The 24,635-nt window shown below is 49.9% G+C and overlaps 1 protein-coding gene across 1 annotated transcript in view; it reads left to right on the top strand.

The window, feature by feature from the left end:
• The window catches only part of PLCG2 (phospholipase C gamma 2), a 152,454-nt gene that overhangs the window by 90,198 nt on the left and 37,621 nt on the right, over positions 1 to 24,635 (top strand). The window contains exons 11-23 of the mRNA XM_037516225.2: positions 935 to 1,036; positions 1,802 to 1,920; positions 3,588 to 3,673; positions 4,282 to 4,402; positions 4,836 to 5,004; positions 5,895 to 5,999; positions 7,263 to 7,352; positions 7,927 to 8,102; positions 9,308 to 9,508; positions 10,365 to 10,484; positions 14,729 to 14,909; positions 16,176 to 16,247; positions 19,688 to 19,797. Of these exons, the coding sequence (XP_037372122.2) occupies positions 935 to 1,036; positions 1,802 to 1,920; positions 3,588 to 3,673; positions 4,282 to 4,402; positions 4,836 to 5,004; positions 5,895 to 5,999; positions 7,263 to 7,352; positions 7,927 to 8,102; positions 9,308 to 9,508; positions 10,365 to 10,484; positions 14,729 to 14,909; positions 16,176 to 16,247; positions 19,688 to 19,797 (1,652 nt within the window). The remainder of the gene's footprint in view (positions 1 to 934; positions 1,037 to 1,801; positions 1,921 to 3,587; positions 3,674 to 4,281; positions 4,403 to 4,835; positions 5,005 to 5,894; positions 6,000 to 7,262; positions 7,353 to 7,926; positions 8,103 to 9,307; positions 9,509 to 10,364; positions 10,485 to 14,728; positions 14,910 to 16,175; positions 16,248 to 19,687; positions 19,798 to 24,635) is intronic.

Raw genomic sequence — 24,635 nt, forward strand, 5'->3', positions numbered from 1 at the left:
GGTTTGGAGAGGAAAACAATTAAGTTAGTTCATTTTTTTCTCTCTTAAAGGGCTTCTGAATTTCTAAGAATGACAAGCTGTCATTGAGCTGGCCGCATGTATTTCAGGCATTTGCAGCATCTGAACAGCGTGACTTGGCTGATTCTGTGAAATAAAGACACATGATCAGCTTCTGTGTCAGTTTTTCAGACTGTAATTATTTGAACCTGACTGCTGCCTTCTAGCTTTGTGAACTTGGGATCATCCTGTGATGTTCTTAGCCTCTATTTCCTCATTTTAAAAATGGCAGTGACCCTATTCACATGCAGAGCTTTAAGGACAAACACAATAAGGAGGAGGGTGGTCTGCCTAATAAGCTGCCTTAGTCTGAGCACTTTCCATGAATCAGGGGCTGTGTTAATAAGCACTTAGCCTTGTTTATATGGTCCTGCACAGAAACGCTGTGCACAGATATTATCATTACCATGTAATGAATGGGGAGCCCCTTGTGGATAGGTATCCCCAGTAGTCTGACATAACTGTGCTTCAGGCCTCCTTAGGCCAGCAGATAAAAAGAACTAGGGGGGTTGGCAAACAACAACCTAACCCCTTGGGCCTAATGTGGCCCACCACTTGTTTTTGTAAATAAAGTTTTATTGGAATGCAGCCACAGACATTTGTAGATGTATTGTGTCTCCTTTTCATGTGACAACTGCATACTTTAGTGATTGTGACAGATGATGCAAGGGCCACAAAATCTAAAATATTTATTCCTTGGTCCTTTACAGAAAATGCTTACTAAGCCCTGGCAAGACTTCACTGTGTGGTCATGATTGTGTATTAATCCAGAATGGCTTGACCAATGTTTGGGTCTTCGACTGAAAGTGGATCATGGGACATAAAGACTTTTGTCATTTTATTTTTTGTGACTTCTTGTTCTCTTTATCATCCCAAGGAGCTTTGGGCTCAGGATCTAAACAAAGTCCGAGAGCGGATGACAAAGTTCATCGATGACACCATGAGGGAGACTGCCGAGCCCTTTTTGTTTGTGGATGAGGTGAGCGGGTTCGTGTCTACTTCCTCTGAGGTTTTATTTTCTGATTCTCTCTGCCTTTTCTGCCGGATGCCCCCGGAGGATTGTTAAGTCAAAGGCTGGTTTTCTTCCAGCTAGTGAATTACCAGCCTCTTTTAGTGACCAAGTCTCCTTGGCGTGTTCCTTGCTTTTGCCACTAGAGGGCATTTGCTCCTGGTGCCTCTAACCATTGGAAGCACAGCAGCAAAATTTGAGTCCCGGGTCTGATTAGTTGCATGTGGTCCTGGGTCAGGCAGGAGGGAATGGGACTGAGGGGGAACTGGACAGCCCCTTCCCCTTGTCAAGTTGTTCCCAGGCAGCAGGGTGTAGCCCCAGTGTCCCTCAAGAATCTGATTTTTTTTTAAGGGCCCAGAAATAGGGAGATAAAAATGACTTGCCTTTTAGATGTTCTGTTAGTAATGTCCTGTTGCTCATGTGGGGCACTGAGTTCACAAATACTCATGTTGCTAGTATGTCTTAAAGCTTATATAAGGGAAGCAAGGAGTTTCAACTATTATAGCACACACGTTAGCAAGGAGGTGCTCTGTAGGTCAGTGAAGCACATGTGGGTGATGCCTGTTGGACCTGAGCTTTCTGCTCTGCACGGTCAGGCTCCCAAGGCCTGGAGACCATCTGTTGGGTTCATGAGTCAGCACTGCCAGGGCCTGGGATGGGTGCAGACCTGGAAAACCAGGCCCCGTCCATCCTCGTCTTGTGATGATCCCGTCTCTGTGTCTGTGACTCTCCTAGTTCCTCACGTACCTGTTCTCCCGGGAGAATAGCATCTGGGATGAGAAGTATGATGTGGTGGACATGCAGGACATGAACAATCCCTTGTCACATTACTGGATCTCCTCATCACATAACACGTGAGTGTCACCTGCACCTTTGATGGGTGTAGCAGATGAAGGGCAGGTGAAGGACAACTTGGCGGGCACCCCACTGTGCTGCTCTGGCAGCATGTGTGGGCATGGGGCGGTATGCAGGGCTGCCTGCTCAGACTGGAATAGACAGAAGATTCTGAAAGGGATGGGGGAATGTACCTCCCATTCCCAGTTTGTATTGCAATGATAATTCTTTTTCTATGACCCTAAAAGGCAAGTTGCCAAAGCTAGGTTTTGCAGTAGCTATAGCAGGGCAATTGAGTTATTCATTGAAATGATATTTGCAGAGCGTCTGCCTTCTGCCAGGCCCTCTGCTTTCTGGGTGCTGGGGATACAGCAGTGAACAGGGCAGGGACAGCCCCTTTGCTGGAAGGGATAAGGCCTCCTTTGAGTCTTTTATTTTGGCCCCTATAAGGGATGTAGCATAAATACCTTTGTATATGAATCCTTAGATAAAAATATTTTTATTTCTAAATAAAAATGCTGTAGAGGTTAGTGCTGCATCTGGAGTCCTTCATATGAGATGAGCAGAGCCACAAGCTAAACCACAGCATCAGACTCTTGAAATAGTATCTCCCCAGAGCTCAGGAAGAGACAATAGACCATTAATATGGCCAAGGGGGCGGTACCCAAAGAAGACACAAAGTACAGGGGGCCTGTGAGCTGGCCTCAGCCTCTGCATCTGTCCCAGTCAATTCTCAGTTTCCTTGGACTTCTTCAAAGTGGAGGAGCTCTAGCAACTGTACTACCCCAAGTGTGTTGACGCACCCGCCAACTAGACTGTAGGGCCTGGGGCGGGTGTGAGTGGCAGGAAATTGATATTTTCAAGTCCCAGCAATGACAGTGGCAGTGGGAGCCACATGCTCAAATTTACATCTTTGGAAAATTGTCTTGTTGCAAAACAAGAATATAGCGTGGAAGGGAGAAGTGCCTGTTATGCTCAAGCTCCAGCACTTAGTCTGTCTTGTAAGGTGAGAGGGTGAAGACCTAGGCATGGGCACCCAGAGGGCTCTAGGCTGCTGCTTCCCCAGTGTTGTCCCAGGCAGGAGTTGAGAGTAGCCCCTAAGTTCACATCTGGGCTTTGAGAAGGTACAGTTGTTTTCAGGGGCAAACTGATATCCTGGTTCTCTCACCTGCCACATCCATTAGCTTGAGTCTTAGATTGATGAATTCTACCAAACCCAGAAGACCGTTGGTAGCTTAAACTCTTGAAAGGGGGCAACACGAGAAGAAGAGTACATGAACTCAAGTATTTTATCTTGGTCTTAGTGGACGTAGTTTGTAGCCTAGTAAATCCCACCCCTAGTTATTGAACCCCTGTTCTGGGCCTGACCTGGAGCCCAACTAATGGCCCGTCTCTGCCCTGTTGAGATTCTGGGCCCCTTGGGCAGCCATGGGGCTCGTTAGTATATCATCCGCCACTGACCTCACCCCCGACACCCTTTGCCCAAGTTCTTCTTGAAGAGCACATGGTGTCGTTGCTGCTCTTGGTGGTCGTCACTCACGTCCTGTGACTGACGAGTCCCAGGCATGCATCTGGCCTGTATGTTCACGGAGGGGCTTTTTAGACAGGAAGGGCTCAGAACTTTGGGGGTTGGGGCTGAGAAGTGCTCCTGGGTCACCCCACACAACCCGTGCCTGGTCTCCTGCAGGTACCTCACAGGTGACCAGCTGCGGAGTGAGTCCTCCACGGAAGCCTACGTCCGCTGTCTGCGCATGGGCTGTCGCTGCATCGAGCGTGAGTCCTTCTCCGGCACAGGCCACTGACTTAGCTTCCACTTCATCGCAAACATTCATCCTGACTCGAACCTTACTTAGTAGCAGTTATTTCTACAGACTTGCCTAGTTTATGCAACCCCCCCTCCTCCAGGGAAAAGGAAATGTGAAAAAACGTAACTTGAAACCATCAGCTCTGGTTGCCTCTGGGGCTGAAGATACAGGGGACGTTCCCCTTGTACATAATCTGTTTCTGTTTGATGATTTTACCCAGAGCCTTTACAAATACATTTCTCATTACTCTGTACTCTTCCCACCTGCAGATAAAGCAAGCCAAGGTTTAAACCAGTGGAATCAGAAAATCAAACACATTATAAATACCTTTTTTTTAATTCGATTTTTTTTTTGCACAAATGTATGGCCATATTATAAATTCATGTTTCATTAGCATCCAACATCTGCCCATAACCACACGGGCGCTCACTCCTGAGGGTACTAATGGGGTGTGACTGCCCCCATGGGTGCTCCCATCACTGAGCGGGTTGGATGCTGGGCCCTTTGGCCGGGTAGTGTCTCCATTGTGGATTGTGAGACTGATGGGCAGATGTTGAGGCCCCTTCCCTCCCCTAGTGGACTGCTGGGACGGGCCTGACGGGAAGCCCATCATCTATCATGGTTGGACGCGGACCACCAAGATCAAGTTTGACGATGTCGTGCAGGCCATCAAAGACCATGCGTTTGTCACCTCCAGGTTGGTTGGCTGGTTGCTGGGTGGATCCCTTTAAGGGGAAGGCAGGTAGGGTTGGGTAGACAGACAGACACATATGGAAGGACAAATACCCCCCTATCCTGGACTCCATCTTGTCCAAGGACACTGCCAACAAGTCATAAAGGCTGATGCCCCTCACAGGCCCAATGCCCAAGTCACTCCTTGGTTCTGTAACCCAGAGAAGGCTGCCCTGGGAGAAACCCTGTGGCTGCTCAGTGACATCCCCACCCACTGAGTAGCTCTGCCTCCTCTGCTGGGCAGGCACAGGTGGTGCTCTTGGCCCCCCTGCTGGCCAGGTGTGAGAGGGATCCCTGGCCCCTATACTGGGCAAGCATAAGGGGTTCCTAGGCTTTCTGCCAGGCTTGGACAAAGGGTTCCTGCCCCCTTGCGAACTGCCCCACCCCTGCCGCTGCAGCTTCCCTGTGATCCTGTCCATCGAGGAGCACTGCTGTGTGGAGCAGCAGCGGCACATGGCCCGGGTGTTCAGGGAGGTGTTTGGCGACCTGCTGCTGACCAAGCCCACAGAGGCCAGTGCCGACCAGCTGCCCTCACCCAGCCAGCTGCGGGAGAAGATCATCATCAAGGTAGGTGGCCACTCAAGAGGGCTGATGGCTCAGGCCACGGACCCTGAGACTCTGGCAGGCCACTTCCCTTCTCGGTGTCTCGGTGTCCTTGGGCTCTGGGGATAATAATAAAACTCACGTCTTTTACAGTGTGCTATGAACGTAACGTGGAAGTGTTACAGGGCAGGGAGAGGGGCACCCCAGCCCCTGCCTGCTTTAAATAGGTTCTGCCTTTCGCTGCATCAAGACAAATACACTCTAGTGTGCAAGACCTTTAATGGGAAGGCACTTCAATACAATTAGTGTGCAACAAAGAAAAGACAAAAAATATAGTTTCCAAATCAAGAACCCAGAGTAATCCATCCCCTTGTGGGCAAATGCTCAGCCAAACAGGCTTGGCCCAAAGCAGGGCCATTGAGACCCGAAAGTCCCCCACAAGTCTAAGGCACCTCCTGGTGGGGACCTATAGGAGAGGAGCAGAAGGGGCCAGACAAGTCTAGAAGGAAAGTGCAAAATCAAAATACAGATGAAGGCTGCCATTGTCAGCCTCCCTGTGGGTCTCTCACCCACATCTGTTTCAAGTGTCTCCTTCCATGTACCCCAAGTTCCTGGTGCAAGTCTAAGACTGAGAAGCAAGTGTAGTTTTACATATCTCTCTGCTGCATGTGCCTCCTCCAGGTCTCCTTCTTGCTCTCCATCTTCTTTTTTTTCCTGTCTCCTTTCCTGCTTTCCCTCCTCCTTGCTCAGCTCTGTCCTTCCTTGGGTGGGGCAGGAAACCTGGACCCTCTCTTTTCCCTGGGGACCGCCCTGTTATAGGAGGATGTGTGGATGGTGCTCAGAACAGTGTCTGTCCGTGGCAGGAACTGCATAAATATTAACTCATTCATTGTCTCATGCATTTTCCCCCTCAGCATAAGAAGCTGGGCCCACGGGGTGATGTGGATGTCAACATGGAGGACAAGAAGGAAGAGCACAAGCAGCAGGGCGAGTTGTACATGTGGGACTCCATCGACCAGGTGGGTCTCCTGGCACCCGGCCTCAGAGCCCTGAGTGCTTCCAGGCTGCTGCAGAGCCCCAAGGACATTCCCCTCTGATTGGCACTGAGAGCCAAGGGAATTTATTGTTATCATGAAGCTTTGTTTTTCTTTTACATTTTCTTTTCTTTTATTTAAGATTTATTTATTTATTTATACAAGCACTGGGTTCAGTCAGAAGCGCGGGAGGGTGAAAGAATTCATCAGAGCCAGAGCAGGGAACAGAACAGGCAGACTGACGAAATACACTGCTGAGGGGAGCAGCAGGTGCAGCAGGAGAGGTCTGAGCGCCATGTGGGACCCTCGCCCAGCAGCTGGGGATCAAACTGGCACTGCAGAGGCTGTGGGCAGCTTCGCAACCCAGCGCTCAACCGCTGTGCCACCAGGGAGGCCCTTCTTTTACATTTTAATGTTTTGTTGGGAAGTGATTTTATATTCAATATACTATGTATTCACACACACACGTATAGAGAATTCTAGTATTCCCTTCACTTAGCTTCCTCAGATATTAACATCACAAATACTATATTTTATATAACTAGAGTATCATTATCAGAAGCCGGAAATTAACATTGTTACAGTGCTACTCATTGATGAACCTTACTCCACTTCCATCCGTTTGTGTGTAATCAGCCTTTTGCTGGTGAATGTTCCAGTCCATTTGATGGTCCTAATCAGTCCTTTAATTTGGGACATTCCCACTGGAAATCTTATCTTTTGGAGAGAGTAAGGCATCTGATTGCTAGTGCCTCTCATATTCCTTAACTTAACTTGCAAATCCAGCTGAGTATCTTCACACATGTTTAGTCTATGTCCTAGAAATAATTATATAAAGTAGTTAAGATTTAAATAATTAAGACACAATTAAATGTTGAAGTCTCTAGACTAAGTTGAGAAATCCTGAAAGTCTTACAAAGCGGGTAAAATAGAAGAAAATCAGTCATGAGGACACTCAATCATCCCACCGGTCCTAAAAGGCCTCAGATGAAATAAACATGCAATAGAAATTTGATATTAAGTCCTGTTTACCCATAGACACGCCAACTTTAAAAGTCCGGAAAATGCTGAAATAACCCAAAAATAGATGTTTAAAAGAAATGGCTCAAAGAGGATCACATGTCTTGAAACCTCCAAAAATGTCAATGAGGTTGGGGAAGACCAGTTGAGGGAATGTTGGGGTGATGCCAAGGAGGGTGCTGGACCCCAGAATTAGGGAGCAGAGCTGATGCTGGCTTCCCCTTCTAGAAATGGACTCGGCACTACTGCGCCATCGCTGACGCCAAGCTGTCCTTCAGCGACGACATTGAACAGACGGCGGAGGACGAGCTGCCCCAGGTGGGTGGGCACCCCGCCTTGTGTTGCTCCTCTTCAGCCTCAGGCCTGAGCAGCTTCAGCCCAAGGAGCTGCTCATTGGGTAGAAGGCCTGGCTAGCTCCTCTCTGATTGGCTGGCTGAGGACTTAACCAAGAATGTTCAGGGGTTTTCTTCTCTCATAGGGGCCTGTGCTCCCTGGAGAGGATGTAAGCATTTGGACGCTCTGTCCAGCTCCACTTATGATCTGGTCCCCGACCTTCCTGCGCTCTCCCCTTGGGCCGCTGGCCATCTGGGATACCGTTTCTTGAGTGCAGCCTCCAGGGCATTATGCTCTCAGGCTTCCTATGGAGTAGAGTGGAGGGCTGTCCTGGGGACCCGGGGCCCTCTGTCTCAGGACTGCAGGTGGTCACCACAGATGGGAGGGGGCAGGCAGAGGGCAGTGGATGCTGTCTTTCCAGACCTCTTGGGTTTGGTCAGAGGAGACCAGCCCCACTTCTGATCTGGTTTCCTGAGTCAGCATGGGCAGGGGGAACAGGCTGGTGGGGCCTCGGGCCTCATCCAGGCTCTCAGAACCCCCTCCTCTCTTTGTGGCCCAGGATACACCCCCCACAGAGCTGCATTTTGGGGAGAAGTGGTTCCACAAGAAGGTGGAGAAGAGGACCAGCGCGGAGAAGCTGTTGCAGGAATACTGTACTGAGACGGGGGGCAAGGATGGGACCTTCTTGGTGCGGGAGAGCGAGACCTTCCCCAACGACTACACCCTGTCCTTCTGGTAATGCCCCTCGCAGGGCACACCCACCCTCCCCTGCAGTGGGCAGAGCGAGGGGCCGGAGCTCGGGCAGGGCCCTGGCAGGCCTGCCTGCAACTCCAGACTTTTTGTAGTGAGCTCTTGGGGTGAGATGAGGGTAAGGTGAGTGAGGCCCCTAACATTTTGGTAACTGCAATGAGAGATATTTTAATAAAAGTCAAAAGTAATGCCCCAGACAAGATCCATGATAACAAAGCGACAACATTTTGAGTAAAGACTAGGTTTGACCCTGCACTCCAGATCATGTAATCTCCTTCACTGGTCCCAGTTCCTACCCTGGGGTGGGTGGTATCACCCTGGGCAGTGCATGCTGCCTCCTGGAATCTCTGTGTCCTTGTTTCTAAAATAGAGATTCCAAAGGTGGCATTCCAGAGCTGTTGTGAGCTCGGTTTTTCATCCTCATTCATGTATATTCATCAAAGACATTGATTAAGCGCTTGCTCCGTGCTAGACACAGTGACATAGCAGTGAACAGACAGGTCCTGTTGGAGATGAGAATCTGGTGCAGTAGACAGATGATGAAAAAGTCATCATGCAGATCAATTTTGCTGACTTACACAAATTATTTTTACTTGTTTAAATTACGTGATTCTAGCTATGGCAAGCACAGTGAGAAAAATGTAAAATGCTAGGAAAGTCTTTAAGAGGGGGATCCAATGTGATGTTGGAGACCGGGGTGGTCAGGGAAGACTTCCTGAAAGAAGTGGTGTTTACATGGAGAATTGGAGATAAGTTATAATAACTTACAAGTAAGATGTCTTGAATGTGATTGGCGGCACTCCAGGCACATTGTGTATGTGATCTTCTAGCCTCAGGACTGTGCCTTGGGTGGGATATTCCTATCGTCCGTGTTTGACCACCAGGGTAGCAACACAGAGGCTCAGAGATGCTGGGTCCCTTGTTCAAGGTCACTTGGCTTGTAAGTGGCAGAGTCAGGATTTGAACCCAGTAGTCCAGGACCAGGATAAAAATTATTTAGATAACAGGCGGACAGTGGGTGGAGGAAGTTGGTAGAATGATCTGGATTCCAGGTAGAAGAGCCAACCTGTGCTGAAGCCGTGGGCCCATTCTGAAAACAGAGAGAGGCCTGAGTGGCAACACATGGTATCCACCCCTTGGGGTCAGGTGGGAGCTCCAACGTCCCTCTGATGGCGTCTCTCTCCCTGCAGGCGGTCGGGCCGGGTCCAGCACTGTCGGATCCGCTCCACCATGGATGGCGGGACCATGAAGTACTACCTGACTGACAACCTCATGTTTACCAGCATCTACGCGCTCATCCAGCACTACCGCGAGGCGCACCTGCGCTGTGCCGAGTTCGAGCTGCGGCTCACGGATCCGGTGCCCAACCCCAACCCCCACGAGTCTAAGCCGTACGTGTGCCATGCCTTCCCCCCACCGTGTGTCGGAGCTTGGCAGGGTGCAGACACCTGTGGGGTCATGTCCACTGCTGGGAAACACCTGCCTGTGGGGGTGCTGGCACCCATTCCCATGAGTGGCTCTTAAATTCCCATGGAAGCCAAATTCCCCATCATCTGCTCCCCATCCCTGTGCTGTGTGCCTCTTGACCTCTCCTCCCCTCCTCTGCCCCCCGAGTCCTGAGGTCTTGGGCCTTGATTTTCAGAGGTTCATTTCAACCCAGTGACATGCTTCTGCTTGTCGCCACTCATTCCTTGTTTGTTCTGAAAGCAAAAGCGGGAAGAATTGTAGCGTGGACTGTAGTTATGCAGGGTTAGCCTGTTTTGGAAACAGAAAAAACCAGTTTTTAAGCAGCAGACTGCTAAAATGCACTTTTCTCAAGAAGTAGCTGAAGCTGTACCAACTTTGTTTCTTTCCTTTTCTTGTCTAATGTTCGTGTGCATTGCTCTTTCATGCACTCTTTCATGTCTTTTAAAAATAACCAAAACCAAACAAAACCCCCTGTGACATTACTGTGCTTTTTCTGCCTCTGAGACTACACAGCAGCTGCTCCCCCTTGAGGCTGCTCCAGCAAAGCTGGGCTGCCAGGAGGGAAAGATGAGTTGGTCTATTGTCTTGTGCCTTGGGCACACCCCACCTCTCCCTCCAGCTGTGCCTTCGCGGTCTTTGGAAAGCGCCCACCTCAGTGGTGTTTGTGGATGCAGAGCTCTACCTCATCACCCCTGTGGTGGTTTCTGGCCACATGTCTGGGGAGCTTGTTCCCTCCTCCACAGCAGCCCCTCATTTGTCTGTTTCCTCTCTTTGCTGCAGCTGGTACTATGATGGGCTGAGCCGCGGGGAAGCGGAGGACATGCTGATGAGGGTCCCCCGGGACGGGGCCTTCCTCATCCGGAGGCGGGAAAGTTCTGACTCCTACGCCATCACCTTCAGGTGAGCATGCGGGGCGGCTGTCCAGGACCGGAGAACAAGGTGGAGGCTTGGCTCACAGCGTGCTGCCCCCAGAGGTCACCACCGATGACAACAGTGACAGTAGCTAAAGCAGCAGACACTAACGTGCTTTCAGTGTGCTGGGTGCTGGTCTATAGGGTCTATATTGGTGTGACCAGGTTCCCGATCATGCAGAGGAGGAAACTGAGGCACTGAGAGGTTAGGCAACCTGCTACAGCATGCAGCCAGGAAGAGGTGGAGGTGGGATTAGAACCCAGGCAGCTCTGGAAGCCCAGAGGGTGAGGAAACAGATGTGGTTTTCTTCCACCCACAGTTGCTACCAAACACTGCCAGTGGATGGGCCACATAGCCTAGCCATCTCCAGGCCCGGACGGTGGGCCTCCACTTTAATTTACCAACCCCACCCATGACAACAGGAGGAGTGCTCTGCTCAGAATCAGTTCATCTCCCCAAACCCTGGCCTTCAAGCTGGCCATGGGTTCGGGGTCGCTTTACTGGAACCATGCAGATGAGGATGGTGGGGCCCGCAGATTGATGCTTGATTTACATCCATTCTATTTATACGTCTGTGTTCACCATGAGGCATGGGGGAGCTGGCTTTTTGTGGTGGTGGAATACCTACATTTCAGACACTGTGCTGCCTCTGAGGCGCCATCCTGTTGAGACCATCATAGCCAGTGAGTGGGGTAGATCCAGTTATTCGAGTAGAGAAACACAGGCCCAGAAGTATTCAGTGGTCTGTCTAGATCCACACAGACCAGTCCCTGGCTGTGTTGGAATTTCAGCCCCAGTCCGGTCCATCTCCAATCCTGCGCTCTTTACCATGAGGTCTCCAGCAGGAGACTTGGGGGCAGGCTGGGCCTGCAGTCTTTTGCTTGGCCTACATGATGATGTGAAACTTCGGTTGAAATTTGAAATGGCTTCTTATGAAAAAATGGGAGGGGATGGAAACTCTGGCCCCCATCCACACTGCGCTGGTGGTTACAGCAGCATCAGACTCTGGTGCCCCACTCGGCTCTGTTCCTTTCTGTTCCCTGCCCTGGTCCATCCTCCCTGCTGGGTACCCCTGGCAGGCTGCCCCCGGGCCTGGATTTATGTGATTTATATACAGGCATCATTCTGTTTACATGTCTGTCTTCCCCCAGGAGACTGGAGGCTCCCTGAGAACTGGGGTTTTTGACTCTTAGGGATCTGTAGGTGTCTGTTGCGCCCGTACTATGCACCAGGCCCTGAGCTGGGCTCCAGAAATCCGGGAGTGATAAAGACAGCCTGGTCCCAGCTCTCACTTGATCTGCCCTGGGGTTGAGCAATATCGGTTCATTACTCATGAGAGTTTCTTTTTGCTTCTGGCACTCTCCCTTAACCTTGCAGTGGCTGATGGTGGGGAAACAGTAGGTGGTGGGTAAATGGTGGCTGAGTCACAGCGAGGAAAGTTTCTGCCAGTAGGGGAGCTCAGTCCTTCACATTGTGGCTCGAAGAGGAAGGAGGTTACTCCAGCACCTGGGGGGGAGGGGGGGATGTGGCTGGCCTCCATTCACTGTCCATCTGCTGGGGACCCTCAGCCAAGATAACTGTCAGAAGTGACCCCCTTTCATGCTGCTCTTTTGCCAGCCCAGGTGTGGGGTGGACATCCCCCTCTGAGGGTGAAGTGGTGCCTCTGCAGGAGAGTTAGCAACTGGACATTTGCTGATATGTGGCCTGAAGGGTGGCAGAGGCAGCAGGGCAGTGAAGGGAGGGAATAAGATGGGGAGCACAGGTCTGGAGGGATGCTCTTGGCTGCCCCCACATTTTTGGAAACTACAGCTGCTGTACCAGGCTATGCTCTGGGAATGTTCACGGAACTTCAGGGTGGATTCCCTTGCTGTTTGGGTGTGCTGGCGGGAGGTGTCTCTCCATGGGATGAGGACCTTCTTTTTTTTTTTTTTTTTAAAGATTTATTTATTTATGCCTACAAGAGCTGGGGTACAGGCCAGAGGTGTGGCGGGTGAGAGAATTCACCAGAGACAGAGTGGGGAGCAGAACAGGCAGACTGAGTGAAATACACTGCTGAGGGGAGCAGTGGGTAAGGCAGGAGAACTGCTGTGCCATGTGGGTAGCTCCCTGGCCGGGGATGGAACTTGTGCTGCAGAGGCTGTGGATAGCTTCATAGGTTGTGTCTTAACCCCTTGCACCACCAGGGAGGCCCAAGGGATGAGGACCTTCTTGGCAAAGCTAAGATCTCAGGCTATGGCTCTGCTGAGTAGAAGCAAATCCCAGGGGGCTAGAAGGCACAGGTCATACTTGGGCTTTGCTGTCTCCCTCTTGCTTGTCTCTCCCAGGGAGGCTTGTTTTGGCTTTGCCTTGGGAGTTACATTTTTCCAGTCTCTCATTTATTAACTAGCTTTGGGGACCAGAGCATGGTGTAGGACTTTCCCTGAGGTAGCTGACAGCAGCCTCGAGACAGGGGCTGCGAATCCCAGCTCCATGGATGAGGAAACTGGGGTGCAAGAGAGGTTACCTTCAGAAGGAGCTACAACTGACCCATACTCTTAACCTAACATGCAGATCCTGCCTGCCTCAGCGAGGCAAAATGAATTTTTAATCACATGAATGTTACATAAGTATATCTTCCTTATGAAAAATTAAGATGTTGCAGTGAAGGCTAAGCCCCCTGAGGTCCTTCTCGTCTCCATCCTTATCCTGGTGGAAGGCACAGTTTTTAACTGGTGTCTCCTTCTAGATTTTACATGTAGATGCTCCTATGGAAAATATGTGGAGCCATTTTGTGTGTGAGTATTCTGTCCCATTTTTCAAAAATACAAGTGGGATCATGTTATAGTTTCACTCTGCAGCTTGTTTCCCTGCTCGAGTGTTTCTCTTAAAAAAAATATTAAATTCGATAACATCATTGCAAATAAGCTATGAAGCAGAAGTCTTGCTGCACTTGTTTTTATAAGACTTTTTGAATGGCTTAACAGGATGTGTATTTTAAAACAATAAAATGTCTCTAAAGTACATAAAATTAAAAATGGTTGGTTGGCCCGTAGAAACAGTGCCTCACACAGCTTTAAAAATACCCTTTGACTATAAAGTTAGGGTCAAAACTTACTTTCCCAAATGTTTCTTGCTGATAAAAGCTAATCAGATGGAGGAGTGTGTTCTGTGTTGGAGATTTTCTCCTCTTATTTCAAACAAGTGAGAAAATAAAAAGACTTGTTTTGGGGGGAAAAATTTCCAAACTTGTACTAGCTGGACCATGGAAGATAAGATTTAAGGATTTGGCATCATTTCCTGGAGTTCTAGATCGGGGACTGGCAGAGTTTTTCCGTAAGGGCCAGGGGGCAAATAAGTTGGGCCTTGAAGACATTATATGGCTTCTGTAGCAGCTGCTCAGCCCTGCCACTGAGTGGAAGCTGTATATATGTGTGTGTGTGTGTGTGTGTGTTTACATTGATGAGCAGGGCTGTGTTTCAATAAAATTTTATTTATAGAAACAGGTGATGGGCCAGGCTTGGTAGATTAGGTCATAATTTGCTGATTTTGATCTAGGCTCTAGGAGGATATTCCCAAAGTCAAAACCCATTGCTGGGGAGGAAGGACAGGCAAGAGGGGCTAGTGTCGAGTTACTGAGGTTTGGCTTATTCTGCGTGGGAAGTTCTTATATAGAGTGTCAGTGGGTTCTTGGAAGCTGTGACATGAAACAAAACAACATATAATGAAACACATTTGATCACAAGCTAATTGATAAAAACCAAAGTTCCTACTACATATCAGGTCACAAAAATATCAGACCTCCAAATAAAGACCCCAAACACTTCTGAGAGTAAGCAGTCATTGGCATTCATTCATTTTCCAACCCAAGTATTCCAGTTTGGGGTTGTGGGTGGCCAGAGTTCAGCCCTGTGGCTCAGGATACAAGTTGGGACCTGCTGGACAGGACACCCCTTCATCACAGGTGCCCCCCCAACACTATGACGGGGACAGTTGAAACCCGCCAGTGACCTCGGCATATTGTCAGGATGTGGAAGGAGACTGGAGTCCCAGGAAAAAGTCCCGATGGACTTTTTCTCATTAATTTGTAATGAAATGATGTCCCGAGGCCCTGCTGTACCTGTTCTGAAAGGCCCAGCATGTTGTGTTCTATTGATTTCTGTGGTCCCCCATGGGTGGGTGCGAGCGTGTGGGGCTTGTGTAGTGGGTTCTGGCGGCCAGGATCTGGCACATCAGCTGTGTCGTCTCCCCGCCAGGGCCAGGGGCAAGGTCAAACACTGCCGCATCAACCGGGATGGCCGGCACTTTGTACTGGGCACCTCCGCCTACTTTGAGAGCCTGGTGGAGCTGGTCAGCTACTACGAGAAGCACGCGCTCTACCGCAAGATGAAGCTGCGCTACCCTGTGACCCCCGAGCTCCTGGAGCGCTACAACATGGTAGGTGGTCGGCTGGGGCTGCGATGGAATACCGTGCTGGCCGTTTGTTCATTCTGGGAACCCCTCTGGAGTACTCACCACGTATCCACTACTGCATGGGGGATCCAAAATTGGACATAGTGGACAAAGACCCTGCCCTCAAGCTGCTTATGCTCTAGCATGGGGTGGGGGAGGACAGACAATAAGCAAGTAAGAAAAATACACAGAGATTGTGTCATACGGTGATAGTGCTATGGAGTAAACCAAACTAGACAGGTGGCTAAGAATATAGGGTGATGGGGAAGGGGTGCAGTTTCCAAAGGGGGCACTTTGGGAAGAACTCACTGAGAAGGAAACGTTCGAGCAGACACTGGTGGAGGGGAAGTGTGAACCATGCAACTGTGTGGAGGAAGGAAGGAAGAACAGCGTATGCAAAGGTCCTGAGGTCTGAGTGTACCTAGAGGCAAAGAAGGTGTGGTAGGAATTGAGGAAGCCAGGCTGGGGATAGAACTAAATAAGGATGGGGATTCTCAGGGGACTGCGTGGTGTAGGGCACGTAAGACATGGCTTTTAGTCTGAGTCACTGGAAGATCTCAGTTCTTATCAGGTGGATTCATTGATTTATTGAAGAGAGGCTTATTGTGCACCAGCTGTGTGTACCAGGAACTATTCTAGATACTGGGAGTCTGCCTTAGGGGAATTTAGGTTCTGGAGAGGGGAGCTCACAGAGGTGAGATGTCCCCAGATGGTGTGGGTTCCGATGGTGTCCTGCAGGTGGGTGCTCCATTCCATTGGGGTGGGGGAGGCCAGAGACAGTCTCCTGAAGAGGGTGAAGTATGAACCAACACCACGGTTTTGGGGCTGTGAAGGGGCCAATTCCAGGTAGGGGAGCAGCCAAGGCTCAAGCCGTGAGGTGACTTGGGGACAGGAGAGTGGCAGCGAGGCGGAGGGAGGTAAATGTATCATTGCCATCTGCCCTGCTGTCAGTGCTGGCCAGTGTCATGGCACGTGTCGGGGGGTAGGGGAGCGGTGTACAACGGCTCCCCATGTCAGTGTTCTTATAGACGAGCGTAGCACCTGGCATGCAGGATAGGTTCCGCTCTTATTTTGAGGTAAAGTTTCCAAGTTTTGGGGTACTTGTAAATAGCTTCTTATGTCTCCACCTAGAGGCCTGAATAAATTGAGGTTTCCCGTCTTCTGGGGGATAGGACAACGCATCACCCTTGTTCTTTGGAAGGACTGTCTCGAGCCTGGACCTCATGTTTATTTGTCTTTATTCTTTTTCAGGAAAGAGATGTAAGCTCCCTCTATGACGTCAGCAGAATGTATGTGGATCCCAGTGAAATCAATCCCTCCATGGTAAGTTTCCTCCCCCCATATCTCCATCCCCTGCCACTTCTCCATCCCCCCTTCTAACAGGCCAGTGGAACATTTTGGAAAGCTTGTCCGAAAGTGTGTGGGTTATTTATTTTTTGAGATGAATGATGATTGACAGCATGATGTCTGGTTTCAGGGAAAAGGTTAATAGACTCCCATCCGAATGTGACCAAGCCCTGCTAACATTCTGAGGTTTGACGAACCACCTGTGGGCCCAACAGTTTCTAATTAAAAGCCTTTCAAATGTTCTCTGCTCAGTGACAGAGCCTGTGGTTATAAATTCCCTCTGTTTCACTGACCTCCTTGCAACACCAGCGCTATCTCCTCTCCCCATCCTGGCCGCTGTGTGATTTCCTGAAGTTAGGGGTGGATTTTGCTTTTGGCCGCCAGCTCCTCTTTGCACTGTTTTCATCTCAAATTTAGTTTGAACCCGTGGAGGAAGAACCATACCGAATTTTCTGCTTGGGGTTCGTCGGCTACATCATTAGTATGCCTCATTGGAAGGGGCCTGCTCGTGGGTTTCTGGAATCCCACACAAATTACTTTTTTTTTTTAACTTATAATCCTTGGCCAATGCAAATCCCTTTCAGCAAGAAATAAAGTCTTGAAAAGTTGTGGGCCCATGGAATTGTGTGCCAAATGAGTTAGGGACTTAGTGTCATAGCAGAAAATTCTTAGAAGGGAAGGATGCTTTGGTAATGAGAATGACTAGGCCTCACATCAGCCAGGTGTCAGGGGATGGTGGAGACTGGGGTAAAATTGAGGAACACAAAACCCATCCTGCTTCCTGTGGATAGTGATCATCTCCTTTCCCGAGAGCAGACTGGGTCTTCTGCTTTCTCAAGAGACGCCAATAAGCTGGCTATTTTATATGAAATCTCCCCATTTTTAAATCCTGGCAACTATGCCAAGTGGTGGAGAAAATCTTCCTGGGCTCCCTGAGCCAGGTAATACACAACAGTGGGCTGAATCTGACTGCAAGCTGCCACACCACTGTGAGTGCCTCAAAATTAAATTATTGCTGTGGTTATGATTGAAAAACGATGTAACAACAAAAAAATTGGAAATAAGAAAAAGATTCAGCCTGCGTCTTACCATCTGATGCTGCATGTTTGATGTTATGTCCCTGCTGTTCTTTGCCCACGTGGAGAACGGTGTGCCTGCCAATCCCCACCCGCACCTGCCATTTTTTTTTTCCTGCTCAGCTCACTTAACGTTTGATCACGTGTGATTTTCTCCATTGCTAAGCTTCTTAATGACCATTTCAGTCAAAACTGGTAGGCTGAGTAATTTAGAGGAAAAACATGGACTGGAATTTTAACCAAAATGCAAACGACTGTTAGGTTTTTACTGCAGAAGGGGATTGATTGTGGGTGGCAGTGCCATTTTACCTGCTCCCCATCAATGCCTTTTGGGTGATTTCTAGTCTTTGCTCCTGCAGCAGTAGAAGGACCTTCTTCACACGTGAAACTTTGGCAACTTTTGCATTGTTTCCTTTGGATATATTCTTGGGGTTGGAACATTAGATCAGTGGCAACAGGCAGCACATATTGAGTGTTGTTCTAGAAACTGCAGCTCATTAATCCTCTTAACATTCCAGTAGGTGCTGTCCTAGTGCACAGATGAGGACACTGAGGTTCACAGGCAATGAGTAGCTGTTGAGGTCACAGAACTAGCAAAGTGGGGAGCTGGGGCTTGGACCCAGGTAGTCTGGCTTTTGGGTGTGTCCTCTGGGCCTTTCTCTGTATCACACGCCTACATGGGCATCCGATGGCTGGCTCGTTTCTCTGCTGTTCCCAAGAGCCCTCTCCTGAGAGTCTCTCCTGCCCTCTGTTGGGCTGGATACTTGCTCCTGGTGTCCCCAGTGCTCCCATCATCCCTGCCACTGGCTGAATCTCCCTGGTGGCCTCGGTGCCGGGCAGTGACATGTATGTGGAGTTTCATGGGGAAGGACGTGGCTCCAACCACTGAGGCAGGTGCAGGAATAAAGCTGGCTTCATTTGCAGGTGCCTGCGGCACAGCTTCTGGCGGAGCACCATGAGCTATGGTGCTCATACACCTTGGTGGCTTCCTTCAGAGCTCAGCCACTCACCCCCTGGCTGACTGTGGGCTAGGATATTCTATAAAATGGGCTTCTATAAAATGGGTCTCTTACCTCCCTGTCAGGATCATTGTACTAGCAATACCCAGCCCAGGACTGTGCTGGGACTATAGTACCCACTTAAGAAATGCTGTCTTTTTCCTTTTTATTGATATGTGTTCCCTCCTGTAATAGTCTCACAATCCTGTGAAGTAGGTGGAGTTTTAATTCCAATTTCACATATGGGGAAGCTGAAGGATCCTCACGGTTATATACATTGAGTAGGGCCAGAGCAGTGATTTGAGCCCACATGTCTGACTCCAAAGCTCTGTACCGAGGAGCAGTTTAACCGAATTTCTTATGAAGCCCCTGTTCTGGTTTCCTTGGGCAGAGAGAGGGAAACTGCTGACTTAAATGTGTCGAACAGCTTCAGAGCTTTCCCATTACTGTCAGCTTGCTATGTGGGGGCTCATTTTGCCATGAATTTGTGTCTGTTTGGCAAGCAGCAGGCATGAAGCACATTCATTGGAGAGAAATTTTATCCTAAGTTCCGGCTTACATGTTTCTGTGATTGCAGGGTTCACCTTTTGAAACATTTCATGGAGGGCCACCTTGGTTACTCTTGCAGAGTGTCCTGCAATAATTTAGTTAGGGACCTCTGACTTGGGTAAAAAGTACAGGTGAGGGCCTCCCCGGTGGCACAGCTGTTGAGCGCTGGGTTGCGAGGCTGCCTGTAGCCTCTACAGCACCGGTTCGATTCCCAGCTGCTCCCCGGCCACTGGAGGAGGGTCCCACATGGCATGCAGACCTCTCCTGCTGCCCGCTGCTCCCCTCAGCAGTGTACTTCGGTCCTTCTGCCTGCTCTGCTTGCCACTCTGGCTCTGGTGGATTCTCTCGCCCCCCTGCGCTTCTGGCTGTGTCCAGTGCTTATATAGATAAATAAATAAATCTTAAAAAAAAAAAAAAACAATGGAATATTTAAGAAACCTTAAAAAAAGAAGTAAAATAAAAAAACGTACAGGTGAGGCCCAGAATGGCCAGGGATGGTGTTGAGCTTGAAATTCCAGAAAGGTTGTTGAGCCCAGGTGCTGAGGACTGTTGGTTTTGGCGTAACCTGGAAGGATATCTTTTCCTTCACGAGCAATCCTGGGCCACTCTGCATGTCCTTGGCCCTGACCTGGCCAGTGCCCTTCCACTCGTTTGCAGTGTCAGGCCATTGCCAGCAGATGGCGCTGTAACCTTGGCCTGAAGCTGCCGGATCGCTAATAGGCCTGCCAGCACAGCCACCTTCCTCTGCTCCTGTCGCCCTGCCTGACCTTTTCCTTCTTGTCTCCCCTGAAAGCCTCAGAGAACCGTGAAAGCTCTGTATGACTACAAAGCCAAGCGAGGTGATGAGCTGAGCTTCTGCCGAGGCGCCCTCATCCACAACGTCTCCAAGGAGCCTGGGGGCTGGTAAGGCTGAGTGTGGGCTGGGGCTGGGCTGCATGGTAGATGAACTTGACTTGGTCTCTTCTTGGTGATGAGACTCAGGTGCTGGCTGAGCCCTGACCCTCTTTCTCGGATCCCTTTTTCAGCTGTTCTGGGCTAGCTTTGAACTGTTGTAGCTTCTCAGGGAAGGTGGTTTGATGTATACTCTATTTGGGAGAATGGGTAAAGTGCCGCAGTAACAATTATCATAGATCATGTATTGTATGCACGTCCTATAGCACATAGCATTATACATTACTTTAATTACAACAGCACCTGCCATTTATTGAGGGCTTACTGTGTGCCTAGCACTACGGTAATTGCTTTCATACACCACCTCACCAGATCCTCCTTACAACCCTGTGGAGTTAGGAAGGAACATCCTTCCATCACAGATGTGACAAGTGCGGCTTTCCAAGGTCACATACCTGCGGAATAGTGCTGGGTCTCCCCATCACACAGGCCTCAGACCGCTGCATTATTTTAAATTCACGTTCTTATACTGTTGCTTAGTCCTGTGTCCTAGGCAGTGGCCTCAACCTGAATAGAAGACAGTACATTTTTAGGCTCAAGGTATCTGGATATGCTTGTGTTTAATGAGCTTTTCCCCTGGGAAGAAAATCCCTGCTCAGTAAGTAGGTCCCTGAGCAGGTAGTTTCGTGGGCTGATTTCTGCCTTAGAGCACTAAAACTCAGGCCTCATGTAGGGCACAGTGCAGGTTTTCTGATCCCATGCAGACCAGGTAAAGGAGGATTCTGAGTCCTCAGTGGTTTTTTGCAGGTCTTTTATTGGGGTTCACCAGGCATATGGCAGGCAGGGGTGCTGGGGGGCTGGCAATCCTCCCAGCCCCCAGAAAATCTTCACTCTATCTGGGCTCTCTGCTTCTGCTTCGGGCTTCTTCTCTTTCGGCTTCTACTGGCGTTCCCGTGACACCACCCTTAAAAGCACAGTCTTAGCACAGGTGTACCCACTCCAGGTGCCCGCCATCAGGCATGCATTCAGGATCACAGGGTTCCCTCATCTATCCTGATGGCGGGAGGGCAGAAAAGCCTGATTTTTTACCTTTCCCTACAGTCCACCCCCTCAGGGTTTTCTGCCATATAATCCACACATACACAACTTTGTTTCTTAGCAAACACAAACAATGCAGCCATGGCCCACAAAAGCAAATACATTGCAATATAACAAAATACAACAGAACACAAATAAGTCCAGGCAGGGCCCCAACCTAGTGCAAAAGACAATTATTGGTACCAGCAGATGAGCCACCAAATCTGCTGCCGAAGGCACTGCTCATACGAGGGAGGGGAATCACTCACGGCATCTACTATAACACACCAGGAGCCGTTGGGCTTCCCGGCCTTCTCTGGCTGTAGTCTCGGCTACAAGCCACACACCGCATCCGCCCCCAGGATGCACTAGCTCTGGGATTGGCGATTCTATTCTGTTGGGGGTGATCGCCAACCCTCAGGGTTTCTGTCTGCAGTCACTCCAACACTCGGCCTTCATAGCCACCCATGCGACTCACAGACCCCTGCACTCAGGCCAACCCACTGCACAAGCACATGGGTCGGGGATCCAAACTCTACATGCGGCGTGGGCTCCAACCCAGGCCACGTTCCCCACCCTTCCCCCAAGGACAGGTTCCTCAGCTCCTCACTCTCACTCAACAATGAGCAGGGCATCACCCACAGGTGATTTTACGAGACTCACAGGTCTTCAGCATACCCAGGCTGCTTAACAGCCACTCAGGGCTTCTCAACTTAGCATCAGCACCAGCTTTTGCCTTCTCAGTTGGGTTTTCTCCTCCGCCTGGCTGCTGGGCATGCACAGGCTGCTTTTGGCCATCTAGGCCCACTGGCCACCCCCAGATTCCCATCTCCTGGGGTTTACAAACAAAACTGTTCCACCCCCAGGGTCCCAAAACATATCAACCTGCAAAGTCCTCCGCCTTCTGGCGGGATTGTCAGTCCAAGTTCATCAGTCCATGTTCAGCAGTCGAAGTCTGTTGGCCTCTCCCTGCTTCAGCACTGGCAAGCTCCAAATCGTGGTCCTCTCTTCGCCGACGATTCTGCTGCCTCAGGGGTCATTGGCTGGTCCTTTCAGGTGTCGTTGGCTGGTCCTCTTGGGCGTCTCCTCCTATTCCTCTGGGTGAGGTCTTATCCTGTAGCTCCCGGACCTTGTCCACCAATCCCTCCAGGTCTTCGGAGGGCTCCATACCCGTCTGCATGGATCATCCTGCCGACTTACGCCAATTGTAAGGCAGGACTGGACACAGTGCAGGTTTTCTGATCCCATGCAGACCGGTAAAGGAGTCTGAGTCCTCAGTGGTTTTTTGCAGGTCTTTTATTGGGGTTCACCAGGCATATGGCAGGCAGGGGTGCTAGGGGGCTGGCAGTCCTCCCAGCCCCCAGCAAATCTTCACTCTATCTGGGCTCTCTGGTGTTCTCTGCTTCTGCTTCGGGCTTCTTCTCGTTCAGCTTCTACTGGCATCCCCGTGACACCACCCTTAAAAGCACAATCTTAGCCCAGGTGTACCCACTTCAGGTGCCTGCCATCAGGCATGCATTCAGGATCACAGGGTTCCCTCATCTATCCTGATGGCAGGGGGGCAGAAAAGCCTGATTTTTTACCTTACCCTACACCTCACCACGAGCCCTGGCCGAGACAGCCCTCACAAGGTCAGCATCTTCTCTTCCACAAGATAGTTGGACTTGCCTCTGAACTCTGAATTGCCACTTGGGTCGAGCACCTCTGGGTATAAAGCACTGTTTCAAACACTTCATATAAAATAACTTAATTCACACTATGACCTAGGAAGGTTGGAACCTGCATTTTACAGATGAGGAAAATGAGGCACAGAGCAGCTCAGTGTCTTTTCCAGGGTATAATGGCAGGAGGACACGGAGCAGGTTCTCTGTGATCCAAGCAGACAGGGTAAAGGAGAAGTTCTGGAGCCCTCAGTGGCTTTTGCAGACTTTTACTGGGATTTACCAGGTACACAGCAGGCAGGCCAGGCCTCCCGGCCCCCCAGCAAGTCTTTACTCTGTCTGGGCTCTCTGGCGTTCTCTGGTGTTCTCTGCTTCTTGGCTCTTCGTGGTTCTCCTGTTCGTTCTCTGCTCTTCCATTTGTTCTGTTTCTTGGGTCTCATGGTACTGCTCTGCTCCTTGTGGTTCTCTCTGCTTCTCCTGTTCGTTCTGCTTCTTTCTGCTGGCGTCCCGTGGCGCTGCCCTTATAAGTGCAGTATGAGCCCAGGTAAATCCCATCTACCTAGGCCCACACCCTGTTCCAGGTGCCCGCCATCAGGCATGCATTCAGGACCACAAGTATCCATCATCACTCCTAATGGCGGGAGGGCAGAAAAGCCTGATACTTTTTACCTTACCCTACACAGGGCTACTCAGTGCTCAGAAATTGGAAGTCAGGCCCTCTGACTTCCTCACTCTGGTACAGGTGCTTTTTTCCCCCTTCTTTAAATGTGAAGACTCCCATCTTTCCAATTCTTCCTGGAACTCAAGAATAAAAAACATGGGGCCTCCCTGGTGGTGCAGGCAGTTGAGTGCTGCACTGTGAAGCTGTCCGCAGTCTCTGCAGTGCGGGTTTGATCCCGGCCGGCGAGAATCCCACATGACAAAGCAGACCACTCCTGTCGTGCCCGCTGCTCCCCTCAGCAGTGTATTTTGTCAGTCTGCCTGTTCTGTTCCCCGCTCTGTCTCTGGTGAATCCTCTCACCCTCCCGTGCCTCTGGTCTGTACCACGGTTCTTTTATAAATAAATACATCTTTGAAAAAAAAAAAAGAGGGCTTCCCTGGTGGCACAAGGGGATAAGCACTGCACTATGAGGCAATCTGCAGCCTCTGCAGCATGAGTTCAATCCCCAGCCTGCCAGAGAGAAACCCACATGGCAAAGTAGACCTCTCTCCTATCTCGCCCGTTGCTCCCCTCAGCAGTGTATTTCAGTCTGCCTGTTCTGTTCCCCGCTCTGTCTCTGGTGAATCCTCTTACCTCCCCCCAACCTCCACATCTCTGGCCTGTATCCCAGCTCTTATATGCATAATTAAATAAATCTTTAAAAAAAAACAAAAACATGTAACTGCAGTTACCTGTTGAGCAGGAGCTGGGGCTTGGAGCTCCCCATCACACACTTCTCTGTGAGTGTGCAACAGCCCCATGCCTTGCCACACCACTGAAATGGAATTCTCCAAATTGCTGAGGCTCTTGAGATTATTTAAGCTGGCATGAGAGCCTCATACGAGGACTGGGCATGAGCTTGTCCTTTCTCATTCTCTCTCCCTGGTGGTAGTAGCGCCACCTAGTGGGATGCCTGCATCAGACCACCTTATTTTGCATTCTCCCAAACTGGGAGAATGGGCATCAAATCATCTTTGTCCAAACCAGGATGCCTTAGAGAGTGAAGGGAACTGCTCATTTCTGGGCAAATGGTACATACAGTCACCATGAATATGGCCAGTCTTTGCCTGAGATGAATCTGGAGAAAAGGCGGGAGAAAAGGGTGTGAAATGGACTTATAACAGTTTCTTGTGGTTCTACAAGGACCATCAGGGACAGTCAGTCCTCACTCTGCTTGCTTAGCTCAATAAATATCTATTCACTGATTTGTGTCAGCCTAAGAACAGATTTGATTAAGTTCGAGAAAGCTCTCACATAGAACAATAGAGTCTGCATTAAATATAAGGTGTGGACTGGTCTAGCAACTTTGGGGACAGATGCTGAAGGAGCGTACAGGAAGAACGCTCAGCCGCAGTGGCAGTCAGAGAAGGCTCCCTGGAAGAAGCATGCATGAGCTGAGACTTAAATGGTTA

Source organism: Talpa occidentalis, unplaced genomic scaffold (genome assembly GCF_014898055.3).
Source record: "Talpa occidentalis isolate TD23 unplaced genomic scaffold, MPIMG_talOcc4v2.1 talOcc4.17, whole genome shotgun sequence".
Taxonomy (NCBI): Eukaryota; Metazoa; Chordata; class Mammalia; order Eulipotyphla; family Talpidae; genus Talpa; species Talpa occidentalis.